The 15,036-nt window shown below is 42.2% G+C and overlaps 1 protein-coding gene across 3 annotated transcripts in view; it reads right to left on the reverse strand.

The window, feature by feature from the left end:
- The window catches only part of CHTF18 (chromosome transmission fidelity factor 18), a 60,716-nt gene that overhangs the window by 32,065 nt on the left and 13,615 nt on the right, over window positions 1-15,036 (reverse strand). For 2 of the 3 annotated variants that reach the window (XM_007499276.3, XM_056805708.1), the window contains 8 exons: window positions 14,761-14,853; window positions 10,662-10,714; window positions 9,628-9,790; window positions 8,625-8,837; window positions 6,245-6,342; window positions 5,240-5,363; window positions 3,185-3,330; window positions 959-1,052 (listed from right to left, as the gene is read on the reverse strand). In XM_007499276.3, coding sequence (XP_007499338.1) covers window positions 959-1,052; window positions 3,185-3,330; window positions 5,240-5,363; window positions 6,245-6,342; window positions 8,625-8,837; window positions 9,628-9,790; window positions 10,662-10,714; window positions 14,761-14,853 — 984 coding nt within the window. The remainder of the gene's footprint in view (window positions 1-958; window positions 1,053-3,184; window positions 3,331-5,239; window positions 5,364-6,244; window positions 6,343-8,624; window positions 8,838-9,627; window positions 9,791-10,661; window positions 10,715-14,760; window positions 14,854-15,036) is intronic. The other variant, XM_056805707.1, reaches the window with a different exon arrangement.

Here is a 15,036-nt window from a genome sequence, read left to right on the forward strand (position 1 = left end):
CCAAGGGGAGGCTGACCTCCCTCTCTTTAGGAAACTTTCCTAAAACCATCCCACTTCCTTTTTCTGACTTGCCTATACTATCAGGGTCTATTAATCAGTCAACCTCTTGCTTCATTTCCCCCCTGAAACAATCCACAGATTAATCCCCGTTGCCTTATTCTCTCTTTCAGCCCTACAACAGCGGCAGATAACATGTCCTAAAGGCAAAAAGCGAGTTGTTGGATGGCAAGTTCTTCACACATAAAACCAATTTTATGATAAGAAACAAGATGCACATCTGGGAACATTTCAATTCTTTGCTCATGGGGTGGCACTATAGAGCATTTATTAAGAGATTATTATGGGTAAGGCATTGTGCCCAATTCAAGAAGACAAATATTAGTAAAAGAAAGGAAAGGGTCAGGCCTAGAGATGGGAGGTCTTGGGTTCAAAGCAAGTCACTTAACCCCCTTTGCCTAGCCCTTACCACTCTTCTGCCTTGGAATATGGTATAGATTCCAAGATGGAAGGTAAGGGTTAAAAAAAGGAAAAGAAGAAGAGGGAAAAAAAGACAACCTTTACCCTCAAGGAGTTTACATTCTACTGGGGGAATTGGTAAGAGGAGGCTGGGGAGAGAGAAGTTATCCTCTCACTTGGGAACGAGGTAGCAGACAGCAATGACAATAAGCATAGATAATCCAAATCCATGTAGCCTTGGAAAATGCTCTAGGTCGGACCTGTTGCAGATGGGCTTCCCCAATGATGGTTTCCTCCATTCTAATGCAGATGATGCAGAGAAGGAACTCAGAAGCTAAATATAACAGGAGTGGCTCTGACAGCTGGCCAGTAACCCCAGAGTGTCAGGCCAGGCTCTAGGCATCAGGGGCAAACCTAAGCTTTCTGTCTAGTTTCCAGAACCAGCAGCAGCATCTGCCTTGGGACCCAGCCTCTGTACCTTTACTTTAACCAGGACACTGACCTCATTCAGTCTCTGGACCAGGCGGGAAGGCAGCGTCTGTGGGAACTGTAGGAGGAATGCCTGCTGCTTCAGCTGTCTCAGAGAAGGCGTGTACCTATCCAAGACAGAATGAGGGATTTGTGGTGTTCAGCATGATGACTGGCCAACAGGAAGTGCTTAACACAAGTTCAGTCCCTTCCCCCAAGAAAGAGAGAAGAACCAAAACCCCAGAGAGAACCATCAAAGTGGAGGTCCGGAATAAGGGATTCTCTCTCCTAAGGTTTAGATTATCTGAGGAATGGGATGTGAACTAGAGAGCCTAGGTTTGGGCTTTGAAATAAAGGTGCTCCCTCCAAAAAAGAAGAGAGTAGGGAGTGAATTTAATAAGAATGTAAAAGGGAAAAAAATTTAATCATTTGTCCAGATATTGGGGTATGGGAGTAGGAGGGGAAAAATTGAAAAAGGAAAAGCTGATTGAAAATGGGAGCTCTAGGGAGCAACTGGGTGGCTCAATAGATTGAGAGCCAGGCCTGAAGATGGGAGGTCCTGGGTTCAAATGTGGCCTCAGACACTTCTTAGCTGTATGACACAGGGCAAGTCACTTAGCTCCCATTGCCTAGCCCTTACCACTGCCTTGGAATCAATACACAGTACTGATCCTAAGATGGAAGGTAAGGGTTTTAAGAAAGAAAATTGAGGTTCTATATAAGAATGCACTGATGACATATGTTAAGTCATAGGATGAGAGCATCATAGATTTAGTGCTGAAAGTGATCTTAAGGGACACCTAGTCCAAACCTCCCTTTTTACAAATGAGTAAACTGAGGCCTACAAAAGACAAATGACTTGCCCAAGGTCACAAAGTGGTGGAGTTGGGATTTGAACCCAGGCCCTCTCACTCCACATTCTTTCCACTGTGCTACATGCCTAAAAATATTTGTTAAATGAATGAAGAGTGTAACCAGTTCTCAATAACTCAGACCTAACCATGAGAGATCTGTAATAATTCAGGTCTAGGATAGGAGATTCTCATCAGGTAAAAAGTTACAAGTCTTGTATTTATCAAACTCTATTAGGTAATCCCAAGGCACTTTTCAACAACCCCAAATTGCTCACTATCTTTTTAATACTACTGTTATTCAGTCAGGCCTGACTCTTCATGACCCCATTTGGGGCTTTCTTTCTTTCTTTTTTAAAAACTCTTAATCTGCTGTCTTAGAATCAATACTGTGTATTGGTTCCAAGTCAGAAGGGTGGGCTAGGCAATGGGGATTAAGTGACTTGCCCAGGGTCACACAGCTAGGAAGTGTATGAGGCCAGATTTGAACTCAGGAAAAAGGGTCTTCTTGATCTCAAGCCTAGGACTCTATCCACTGTGCAATCTAGCTGCCCTTTTAATATTGATCCTCTCATAAATGACACTGTATCACCATAAATCATTGAAGGTCAAGGTCTTGGAAGAACTGAAGCTGAAGGTGACACCCCAAAATGCCATGGGTAGGTGAAAGAAAGATGTGGCATTATTTCTAAAAATGACTTGAGTATGAGAAGTAGAGGGAAGAACGTTAATTATTAAAGATATTTATGACTGGGAAAGAGAGTGGGCCAGCTGGGGCAGGAAAGTGAGGGATTACCAGGTAGAAAACCTAAGTATTATGCCAGCATCCATGATGTATCGAAAGAATTTGAGGAAGGCCTTCAGGGCTTCATGTAGATCTTTCATGGTGGACTAACACAAAGACTGAGACAAGAATCCCACAGGATAAAAAAGGGTGGAGAGGTTATGGTCTCTCTCTCTCTGGAGGGGGCACCCACACTGAGGAAATCACACAACTCCATTGACATTTTTAGATAATGCAGGCCTGTGGGAAGTGTCCCCTATTCATGAACTAATGACTGAAATCACCAGCTAATTGCATATAGTGGAAAGAGCCCTGGAGTAGATGATTTCTGAGGTCTCGTTCCATTTATGATTTTCTACATTCTATATCTTCCTCTTCAGCTTTTGGCATCAAACCCTTTCTCATACCAAAGGAAATCAGTCAAACAAAAACAACCAAGGAAGTGACCACATCTCACAGTGTATCTGACATTTTGTATCCATAGTTCTTTACCAAAAGACCCATCAGTTCTAGTGCCACCATTTTGAATAGAACCTCAGAGCTGGAAGAGGCTTAAGAGATCAAGTCCAACCCCCTGATTTTACAGAGAAAAACATTGAAAAGAGAGGCACCGTAGATAACTCACTGGTCATTGCAGATACAGATAATAGGGCGCATCAAGAGACCCCCTTCCTTCTTTCGTTTCTTGCCACCCCCAGCTGCTCCTCCTGTTGTCTCTGTCTCTCCCACATCCTTACGATTAATAATGCTAAGAAGCACATTGATGGAGGGCTGCAGGGAGGCAGGGAAGTATATGGGTGAGTGGCTGGACTCCAGCACCCAGGGGGCATTATACAAACAACAAAATACATCTTTCTGGAATAATACCTATAATCAGAAGTGTACTAGTAATTGTTTAAGAACCAGTTCTCTAGGAAAAAAATTTTTTTTAATTTAATCTGAATTATTAACATTTTTCTCCAGTACTCTCTTAACTGTGAACAATCAACAACAATAAATCAAGCCCTCATCTGTAATATTTGCCAATTTCCAAGATATAAATGCCCATGCTGAAAAATAAAAAATTGTCTCTTTAGGACTGGTATGAGTCGGTTCCAGCACACTGTTGCTTAAATACTACCCCTATCCCACTCACCAGGATCCTACAAAGGGTGGGAAAGGAGAGAGAAGAAATATGGCCAAAAAATAAAAATACAACTTGTGAAAGATGCAGATTTGAGTTCCTATAGGCCTAAATCTGAGCCATTTCTATGCTCCCCTTGTAAACTCTCTAGGCAATCTAAGCATCAGGCTTAATTTCTCTGCTTCTTGAGGTGATGGGAAAACTGACTTTTACTCAATAATATTTGTCTCTTAGTAGGGAAAAGGAAAGGAAAGTGAGCTAGCTAAGTGAAAACATGGTGACACAAGGCAGGATCAATAAACAACATTCAACCAAGAGGCTTCTTGATTGATTAGAAATGTGCCTGAGATTACAGAATGGACCAGTATACCCAGGGGAGCAAGTCCCATCCTTGGCTTGGGTGTGCTCTGAAAGGAGAGAGGGAATTCTAACCTGGGGGCCTTGAGGGATAAAGGAAGGCAGAGGCTTCCAGCCTGAAGAGAATTACAGCTCTGCCTGGGGAACTTTTGTTCACACTGTTCTCCTTGGCCTTCATTCCTTTTCCTCCAATTCCACCATATCTTTATATATATATATATATATAGGGAGTCACACAGCTAGGAAGTGTCTGAGGCCACATTTGAACCCAGGACCTCCAGTCTTCAGGTCTGACTCTCAATCCACTGAGCCACCTTATTGCCCCATCAATTCCACCATCTTTTTCTCCTCTTCCTCCATGAAATCTGCCTCTATTATTCTAGCCCATGTTGCTCTTTACTTGAGACATCCTTCAAGACTGTGAACTCCCCAAGGCACAAGCCTGAATCTTTTCTTTCTCTCCTGTGCTCCACCCCAATTTCTCAGGAGATGGCCAAAGTCTTAAGATAAATGTTGACACAGTGTAGAGATCAGTTATTGGGCCTAAGGAATGACAAATGTGGCCTTCCTTTAAAAAAAAAAATTATATCCCACTTTATGTGAGAAGAGTACCTAGCACTTTTTAATTATTTTTCAGTCATGTCCAACTCTTCATAGCCCCATTTGGGGTTTTCTTGGCAACGATCCTGGAGTGTTTTGCTGTTTTCTTCTCTATTTCATTTTACAAATGAGAAAACTGAGGCAAACAGAATTAAGTAACTAACCCAGGGTCACAAAGCTAGTAAGTATCTGAGGCCAAAGTTGAATTTAGTCTTGACTCCAGACCTGGCACTCTATCTACCATACCACCTAGTTGCCCTGGCACTTGGGGAGAAAATAAATCTCAATAAAATAAATTCCAAACGATTCCTTAGTTTTAGGATGACTACTGAGCCATTCACACGTTCTCTCTCCCAGGCATCCTTTATCTGTAAGATAGTTGATGGGGACAATGAGCCAAACTGTTCCCAGGGAACCGAGCTGTTGTTTCTGACTGAAGCTCACCAGCCTACACAGGGTCAGGACCCATAACTTTGGCCCCAGAAGCATAGTCGTGTCACCACTGGATAACTGGTCAAGTCTGCACCCAGACTCTGATTGATAGAGCCCTGTGGAGAGTCAAGCATGGCCTCATACAAGCTCTTCCAAACCTAGGCATACCGTTGGAGCACCATCAATTTCATCAATGATCAAACAGTTGGGTTTCCCCTTGGCTCCCAGCACCGACTCCATCTGTGTGGCTGCTTCAATTCGAGTCTTGAAGACCTCGGGACTGCGGTCATCACTGAAATACAATCAGTTCAGAGACATCAGAGCAGCAAAGGATTATGAGTTGGGAGGAGAAGCTGAAAGGTCATATGGAGCAGTCCCCTGTCTTAGGGCCAAAGGCTGACTGGACTGTACAGCCCCTTCTTGTCTCTAATGTGAATCTCAACTGCTTGATGGCCTGGGTAATGGGAAAAACCACTAGACTCGGGAATTGAAAGGTCTAATTTAGATCATGTTTCTGCTATTGATCAGCCATGAGACCCAGAGCAAAGCATTGGGAGCTTCAGCTCTGAAATAAATATATTTGCACAATGCATCTCATAGGCCTGTTGTGAATAAAAGTAATAATAGTTAGCATTTGCATACTACTTAAAAAAACCCAAAATCTTACCAATACTTACCAATACCAATTGGTTCCAAGGCAGAAGAGCAGTAAGGGCTAGGCAATGGGGGTTAAGTGACTCGCCCAGGGTCACATGGCTAAGTGTCTGAGGCCAGACTTGAATCTAGGACCTCCTGTCTCTAGGCTTGGCTCTCAATCTACTGAGTCATCTAGCTGCCCCCCATTTACACAACACTTAAAGGTTTACAAAGTGCTTTACATTTGTTATCTTATCCTCACAACAACTCTGGGAGGTCCATGCTTTTCATATCCCTACTCCACAGATGAGTGAGGTGAGGCTGAGGCTCAGTGATCTGTCCAAGTTCACACAGCTAATAACTATGCTAGGCAGGACTGTACTCAAGGTCCTGACTCAAAAGTTCAACATTCTCCAGCCCCAGATGCTGTCAATCATGTGAGCTCTCTCTTTTCTTCTTAAATAACCTTTTCCCAGTTTCAGAAATCCTTCCCTATAGAATTCCTCCCTTGAAATCTCTTGGCCCTCCTCCACTCACCTGGCATTCATCTCCACCACACTGTACCCGGCATGCCTGGCAATCACGTGTGCCAGAGTGGTTTTCCCCAGCCCAGGAGGTCCACACAGAAGGGCTACCTGCAGTCAAGAGAGGAGACCCTATAAGGGTTCCAAGGCCCAACATCACCCTCCCTCCTCCTAGTCCATGAATTAGTCTTCCTTGGTTAACTCCAATTCATCCTTATTCCCCCTCCCCCCCTTTTAAAATCCCTTACATTTTGTCTTGGAATCAATACTGTGTATGGATTCTAAGGTAGAAGAGCAGTAAAGGATAGGCAATGGGAGCTGAGTGACTTGACCAGGGTCACCCAGCTAGGAAGTATCTGAGGCCAGATTTGAACCCAGTTTTTAGGCTTCACTCTCAATCTACTGATCTACCTGGCTGCCCCTTATTTTCATCTTTTTTGACTCCTTAAAGACTTGTAGTCAGCACCACACAGTTCAATATTTGATAAAGTGCCACAGAGCATTGTTTTCTGTTTTTTTGTCTGTGAATCTTGTCTTCCTACTAAAGTTTTACGACCAAGATGGACTTGGAAATGGAAAGAACAAAGGATAGAGTACTGGCTCTGCCATTTAAGCATGTGACCTAGGGAAACTCAATGTGCTTCTCTGGGCCTCAGTTTGCTCATCTCTAAAGCAGGGATAATGAAACCCAGAGATCCTAGCAGGGTTGTTGTGGGCAAAGCTCTTTATGAGCTATAAAGCACGAGGGAGCAGTTATGCTCATTATTAGACTTTTCCTCACTATTGCTGTTGTTATTTAATTGATTTTAGTCATGCCTGATTCTTTTTTTTTTTAATATATTTTATTTGATCATTTCCAAGCATTATTCGTTAAAGATCATTTTTTTTCCTCCCCCCCACCCCCCATAGCCGACGCGTAAGTCCACTGGGCATTAGATGTTTTCTTGATTTGAACCCATTGCTTTGTTGATAGTATTTGCACTAGGGTGTTCATTTAGAGTCTGTCCTCTGTATGCCTGATTCTTCATGGCCCCATTTGGGATTTTTTTAGCAAAGATACTGAAGTGGTTTGCCATTTCCTTCTCCAGCTCATTTTCTAAATGAGAAAACTGAGGCAAACAGGATGAAGTGACTTGCCCAGGGTCACCCAACTGGGAAGTATCTGGGAGCTGGACTAGGTCTTCTAAGGTCTCTTTCAGCTATAAGCATTTAATTCCAATAAGGAAATAACTCATCTACTGTTATAATTAAAGAGTGGTTGGCATAAACTGTTACAGATAAAAGAGTGTTTGCCTTAAACTGTGACCACAAAGATATGTTTTTTATATTAAAAATAAAGTGATCACCGGGAAAAATTCCCAAATATGAAATATACCCAAGTCAGCTGGGTTTTTATGGAGATTTTAATTAATACAAATAAGGAATTAATGAAAGAGAGTAAGAGGAAACAATGAGAAAAGAGATAGGCCAGCCTAGGCCAGCCTAGGCTTTTAAGCCTTAAGAGAGAGATCAGTCAGTCTTTTATCCACTCACCACAAGATTTGTCCCAAGCAAGATTCTAGTGTTCAGAGAGACCCACCAGTTCAGCTTCGGCAAGCTGAACTAAGTTCAGTCACCAAGCCCTTCAAGGCAGCTCTGGCAAGCTGCCTCTCTCCAATTCAGCTTTGGCAAGCTGAATCTCCTCAGAGACCTCTTTTGAGCAAATTTTAAAGAGAATTTTGTCCTATGTCGCCTCCCCTAAGTTCTCACATCTACCAATCACAGTAGACGGTTTTTCCAAAGGACTGACCATTCTTAATTCACACTTTCTTTAGTTCTCAACTTCTCTGGGTAGACTAAAACTTCTGAGTGAGTTCACACCTCTTTGCCCCTTGCAAGCTGCCTGACCTTCATAGGTACTTAGCACCTTCCTAAAAACAGACTTAGCTTAAGGCTCTTGCTTCATTATAAGTATGAGTTAAGTACTTTTTCATTGTTCAGTAAGGAGTTTACAACTTTATCTTCCCCTAAAGTATGCTTAAGTATGAGTGGAGTAGAGTCCTCACATTCCTGATCAAGTATCTTCATTGTTTAAAATGGGGAACGGTCTTAACCATAATCTTCTGAAGTAGGGTCTGAGAATTTTTAAGACTCACACTACCAACTATTGCTTAATGGTCTACAAAGTTGAGGCAGCTTAAACACTATTGTCCCTGCTTCACAGAAGAAGAAACTGAGAGCCAGACAACCCATAGTTATATAGCAAGATTTGAACCCAATCTCCTGACACCAAGACCATGATTCTTTCAGTTTTGCCACATCAGACCCCTAGCAGTGAGAGTCTGAGGGAGGGTTATGCCTGTAGGGATGCTAACAACTCCCTGTCCTTCCCCACCCCCGTGTCCGGTCCTCACCTTGAATCTGGGCCTGTTATTCTGATCCAGCTCGGCCTCCAGGATCTCCTCCATCATCTGCTCCTTGCTCTTCCACTTCTGGGGCTCTCGGCCATACTTGGAGGGCACCCGGGTAGGGGGCTGCTCAGTGCTAGGTTTCTTGGCAAGCTTTTCTCGTCCAAACACCACCACGTCCCACAGCTTGAGCCACTTCAGAAGACAGCGGTTGGTATACTGTGGGGAGGAGTGGTAGGAAAAGAGGAATGGGGGGGGGGGGGGAGAAAGGGGGGAATCTGTCAGTTCACAGGCAAACTGAAGACTGTTTTGTTATTCAGTCCTTTTCCGTTGTGTCCGACTCTCGGTGACTCCAACTTGGGATTTTCTTGGTGGAGATACCGGAGCGGTTGGTCATTTCCTTCTCTGGCCTATTTTACAGCCAGGAAATGTCTGAGGCCACATTTGAACTCAGGTCTTCTTGACTCTAGCCCCTGTGACACCTAAAGACCATCAGAGGGCATCTAATCCAACCCCTGATTGGAAAAACTGAGAAGTTACATAACCAGTTAGTGGCAGAGGTAAATTCGGACTCTATCCAGGGCTACTTCCCAGCCAAACATTTTGAATGCTGCCATTCTGTTTCCAGGGAGGCCTGGGGGAGTGGGGAGGGGTCATTGGGGTCTCTGATTCTCCTGCTCCTGGCTGCCAGGAGAAAAATTCAACTTCACAAACAGCCCTATCTGCTGGTTTATCTAATGAGGATAGCTCTCCAGCAATGACCTGTCACTAATCAGCCTCCAACCTCCCAGGAAATGCCTCCTATAACCAACAGAGGCCTGGATTGCTTTCAGTAAATCAAAGATTGCCACTGACTTGCTGTGTGACTATGGACAAGTTCTTGGACCTGAGTTTCATCTAGAAAACAACGAGGTTGGACAAAGTCCCCCTCCACCCCCTCCAACCTCCAACATGCACATGCAGTTTTTGTTCTGAGAAAACCAATCCCAGTCTGGGACCAGGGACTTACATCATCACTGAGCAATTCCCTGTAGTGCCTGGGGGTGAACAGGTCTACCCAGAGAACATGCTGGGAAGGGTCTTGATTTTCTTTGCCCTCTTCTTCCTCCACCTCTTGGGCTGTATCGACATTGTCCTCTGTCTTTGGGGTCCCTCCTCCAGGTTCCTGATGCCTGAAAACCAACATGACATGGACGAAAAAGTATCAGACTGTTGAGTGTCCAAACGACCAACTCCTCCTCCTCCCCTGAATACACAGACATGGGGGCTCCCTTTCCTGTGGTGCTGCAGTGCCACCACTGCTGAGAGGACCCTCATGTACGGCCTGTCATCGTTTTTATCACACAGTCCCAACCGAGAATGCTACTGATTATTGACGCTTTCCCCACACTGAAGGGTTTCTAACCACATCCATGTACGTCCTGGGAGTCTCTGCAGTGGTTAACTCCTAGTTATCTGACTTTTAAAAAAATCTCTTCCTGATGAGTCTTGTTAGCCATCCAGTGAAAGTTTGAGGATTTCTATGTTTATGTTGTATCTTTCTACTCTATCAAATTTGTTTTGATTAATTTGTTCATTGACTCTCAAGAATTCTTTTTTTTTTCCTTTTAGAATCAATACTGTGGATCGGTTCCAAGGCAGAAGAGCGGTAAGGCAAAGGAATCCCCATTGCCTAGCCCTTACTGCTTTTCTGCCTTGGAATCGATCCACAGTATTGATTCTAAGACAGAAGGCAAGGGCTTTAAAATAAAATCAAATCTATCATGACTCAGCTGACCCACAGCAGGATATGGGCCAGAAGCTATGTTTCAAGTGTTAGTTGAGCTACGCACACTTACTCACACACTGACCAAAGTGTATATTTTGGCTAGATGTGTGGGATTAGCTAGATATAGTGGCTGGGCCTAGGCCTAGGCCCCACATATACAGGAGACTACCTTCTTCTGGGGAATCAGCAAATGAGGAACATAAGGGGCTCAGAACCAGGGTCAGTAATGTAGAATCCCTCCAAAGAGCAAGGGGCAGAAAGGCAAATAAATTCACCTGTTTAATATCTCAGTCAGTCTCTGGGCTGCTTCCAGAATCCTCTGCCTCCGCTGCGAACAGATGAAAGAAGTCACAGAATCAGAGCTAGAAGAGATCTTGTAGGTCATCTAATCTAATCCTCTCACTTTACAGAATGAAGTCCATAGAGATTACATTATCTGCCTAAGATTATTCAGTCAACAAGTGGAGGAGTATATAGATAATAGGTGGTGCAGGGTACCTGGCCTCATCTACCTAAGTTCAAGTCTGGCCTTAGACACTTACTAAATGTGTGTCCCTGGGCAAATTGTTCCATCCTGTTGGCCTCAGTTTCCTCTTCTGGAAAATGAGCTGGAGAAGAAAATGGCAAACCATTCCAGTATCTTTGCCAAGAAAACCCCAAACAGGGTCATTAAGTCAGATATGACTGAAAACCAACTGAATGACAAGAATTCAAACCCTTTGATGATCTTTCTAGCAGTCTCTCTACTACACAAAATCAGGTTCACACTATGTTTCATGATCCACAAGAGTGAATATATTTTGTTGGTTTAGCAAAAAAAAAAAAATTCAAGATTGAGATTTCAAGCTAGATTTTTCAAAGCTTCCCTGAGTACAGACTACTTTACAGGAAGAGTACCCAGTTAAGAATCAGGAAACAAGATTCTAATTTTTCCTGATTCCATGTGTGACCTTAGACAAAAAAACCTCTTCTTGTACTTCTTTTATATATGGTGACAATTACATTTTCTAAAACCCTTGTGTTTATTTTTAATAATATTCCCCCCAATTATGTGTAAAGACAATTTATTTGACATTTAATTTTTAAAAAGTTTTCAGTTTCAAATTTTCTCCTTTCTTCTAACCCTCCCTCATTCTCTCTCTGCTCTTCTACCTCCCCAAGATGGTAAGCAATTGGAAACAGATTTTTATATGTGCAATCATGTAAAACATTTTTTTAATACTAGTCATTTTGTGGAAGAGATCTCAAATAAAAGAAAGTGAAATACAGTATGTTTCAGTTTTCATCCAGATTCCATCAGTTCTTTCTTGAAGGGCAGATGGCATTTTTCATCATGATTTTCTGGGACTGTTTGGGATCATTGCATTGCTGAGAATAATTAGGTAATTCACAGTTGTTCAAGAAGTATTGCTGTCACTGTATACAATGTTTATCTGGATCTGCTCACTTCACTTTGCATCAATTCATGTATGTCTTTCTAGATTTTTCCAGAATTTACCTGCTGAGCATTTCTTATAGCACAATAGTATTCCATCACTATCATATACCACAACTTGTTCAGCCAGTCCCCTATTAATAGATATTTCCTCAATTTCCAATTCTTTGCTACCACAAGAAAGGCTGCAATAAATATCTTTGTACAAATAGGTTCTTTTCCCTTTTTGGGGGATTTTTCATAACCCTTACAAAAATTGATAGTGTTCTATTCATCCCATTTCAGTAATACAGGAAAATATTAATGGGAAAAAGTAATATTCCCATTTTATAACTGAGAAAACTGAGATCAGGAAAGCTGATTTATGTCATAAGTGGAATGAAAACTCAGGTCTTTGGACTCCAAGTCTAGTATTTTTGTTTTTTAAATATTTCTGCACACTGATTCAGTCATTTTGGAAAGCATTTTGGAATTATGTCCAAAGAGTTATAAAACTGTGAATATTCTTTGACTCAACAATACTACTATCAGGTCTGTTTCTCAAAGTGATTAGGGAAAATGGAAAAGGACCTAGATGTTCTAAAATATTTATAACAGCTTTCTTTGTGGTATCAAAGAATTGGAAATTGTGGGGATGTCCATCAATTGGGGAATGGCTGGCTGATGGAGATGCAGTATATAATTGTGATGAAATACTATTGTGGTATAAGAAACAATGTGGGGGAGCAATGAGGTGGCTCAGTGGATTGAGAGCTAGGTCTGGAGATGGGAGGTCTCTGGGTTCAAATCTGGCCTTAGATACTTCTTAGCTGTGTGACCCTCAGCAAGTCCCTTAACCCCCAATGCCTAGCTCTTATTGCTCTTCTGCTTTGGGACCAATACACAGTATTAGTTCTAAAAGGGAAGGGAAGGATTTTTTAAAAAGAAAGAAATGATATGCAAGTTTATTTTAGGAAAACATGAAATAAAGAAGAGTGAAACAAGCAGAACCAAGAAAACGTTGTATATGGTACCAGCAATATTGAAGAGTAACTGTGAATGACAAAGCTATTCTGAGTAATATGAACATTCATATTAGCTATTGTGAAAGGGAATTTAAAACTCCCTGTGTTTATTTTAACTTAATCAATCAAGAACTTGGAGTGCCCCTCCTCTCACACTTACTCAGACATTTGAAGATCCGTTTACAAGAAAGCTCACACCTTCAGAGAAAGGAAGTTCTCACCCTTAAGAGACAGGAAGTGGATTCCACACAGTGCAGGCAAATTAAGAAATTATGATTGGTTCCTAAGATGTGCAGATAGACCAGCCCACAGTGAAAAGAAGTAGAAACCAGAGAGACAGGAAGTGATGTGGGGAAAGGGTTTATAAAAGGCAAGACTGAAGAGTTGAGCATTCATTCTACATTGGAGATTCTGCATTGGAGACTCAGGTTAAAAGGAAGAGGCCTCTGGGTTGGTGGCTCTTGTTAAAGAGGGATTCTGTGTTGGTGAACACAGCTCTTCTCTTGTCTTCAATGGGATGCTCTCTTCAGTGAGATTCTCTTCAGCAGGACATTCTCCTAGGCATGAGACTCTTTGGTGGTTCAGTCTTTGAGGCATCAGACTCTCTTTTGGTTGGTGAAACACTTGGCTGGAGACACTCTCATGGACTGGTGAGATTCACATTTGGATTCACACTTGAGACCCGGAGGCACTCGGGTCTGGACTTAGGGTATTTAGCTAGGCAATATTTTCTACCTCCTTCCTACATTTCCCTCTTTACTATCTCTACCTTGCTGTAATAAAGCTACTAAAGCTACTAACAGCCTTTTGACTTAATATTTAATTATTATAAATGGCAACCACAACTTTTTATAACTCTTAATTTGATCAAAACCCATTTTAATTCTTACACTATGATGGACTTATGTGAATTTTAAAACGATTCCACCCTAATCAGACCATTCTTTAGAAGATGTGATTTAGCTATTTCCTGATCAGTAACAATGGAGACACTTGGAATAACAGAATCAGGTCTTGGAAACTCTACATTCTCACATTCTCTACCCTACTCAGTTTAACAAGATTTTTAAAGTCTGCATCAAACTCAAGATTTAATTTTCTGAGGAGACGGCCTTCAACAGACATGTGCAAGAAAAGGACAAACCTCTGGGCTGTCCTAAGTCAAGCTAAGTCCTCACTGGTACAGATGAGACGAAGAAAAGTGATGTAAAAAACGTCCATATGAGGCATGTCAGTTCCTGCCTCTTTCTCTTTCCCTGGAGAGACGACTCTGGCTGGCAGCGTGCTAAGCATTCCAACATCTTGGAGTGTTGGGTGGTGAGTTTTTTCCCTGGAGCTGATTTCAAGTTCAGGCATCTTATCTGAGCCCCCTTGGAGGTCAGGCTGATTCCTTCCTCCTTCATACTCCAAACCCTTACTCCCTTATCTCCCCGCCTGATATTAATCAGGTAGGGGGACAGGGAGAGAAAAAACCTACTCCTTCTTCTTCTTAATCTTCTCTACTATATCAATTAAATCACCATAAAATTTGGCAGCTGACTTGGGTATTTTATTATTTGGGTTTTTCATTAGGATTTTTATAAATAAAACCCTTAGTGACCTAAATTAATTATACATTCAGTCTCAACCATAATTTCACCCTTTACACTTATGAAGGAAAATGTTAATCCCCTTCCAGAGAAAGAATTGATATATGAAAGTATGCATTGCAGAATTCCACATAAATATCTGTATCAAATATTGGCCTTCTCTCCTGCAGGGCTGGGAGGGAGGGAGACAACTCAGAACTCAAAATGTAATGAAAAACTAAAAATAAAGCAAAATAACTTTAAAAAATAATGCTATGTCAATCTCTCCATCTGGCTTCATTGATCCTTGACCATCCTCCAACCAGAAGTCCCCAAGCAGAAAGAACCAGCAGACATGGTTACCTACCTCATCCTTGACTTGTTCCATTAGGTATGAAAAGGGCATGCCCAGCAAATGAAGCTGCCCATGTCCACGCCAGGCACCATCACAGCGGGAAAGCTAGGGGGAAACAAGAAACACAGATAAAACACTTTTATAAAACTCCTTCCAAGGTCAAAGTGCAGACCTTCTTTCTGAGACCTTTAACCCTACACTCCATGTCCTACCTTCCACAGACCTCTCCTCCATTATTATCCTACCCTGATCATGTAAAAAAGGAAAGAATGATAAATCCATACATAT

This window comes from Monodelphis domestica, chromosome 7 (assembly GCF_027887165.1).
Source record: "Monodelphis domestica isolate mMonDom1 chromosome 7, mMonDom1.pri, whole genome shotgun sequence".
Classification (NCBI taxonomy): domain Eukaryota; kingdom Metazoa; phylum Chordata; class Mammalia; order Didelphimorphia; family Didelphidae; genus Monodelphis; species Monodelphis domestica.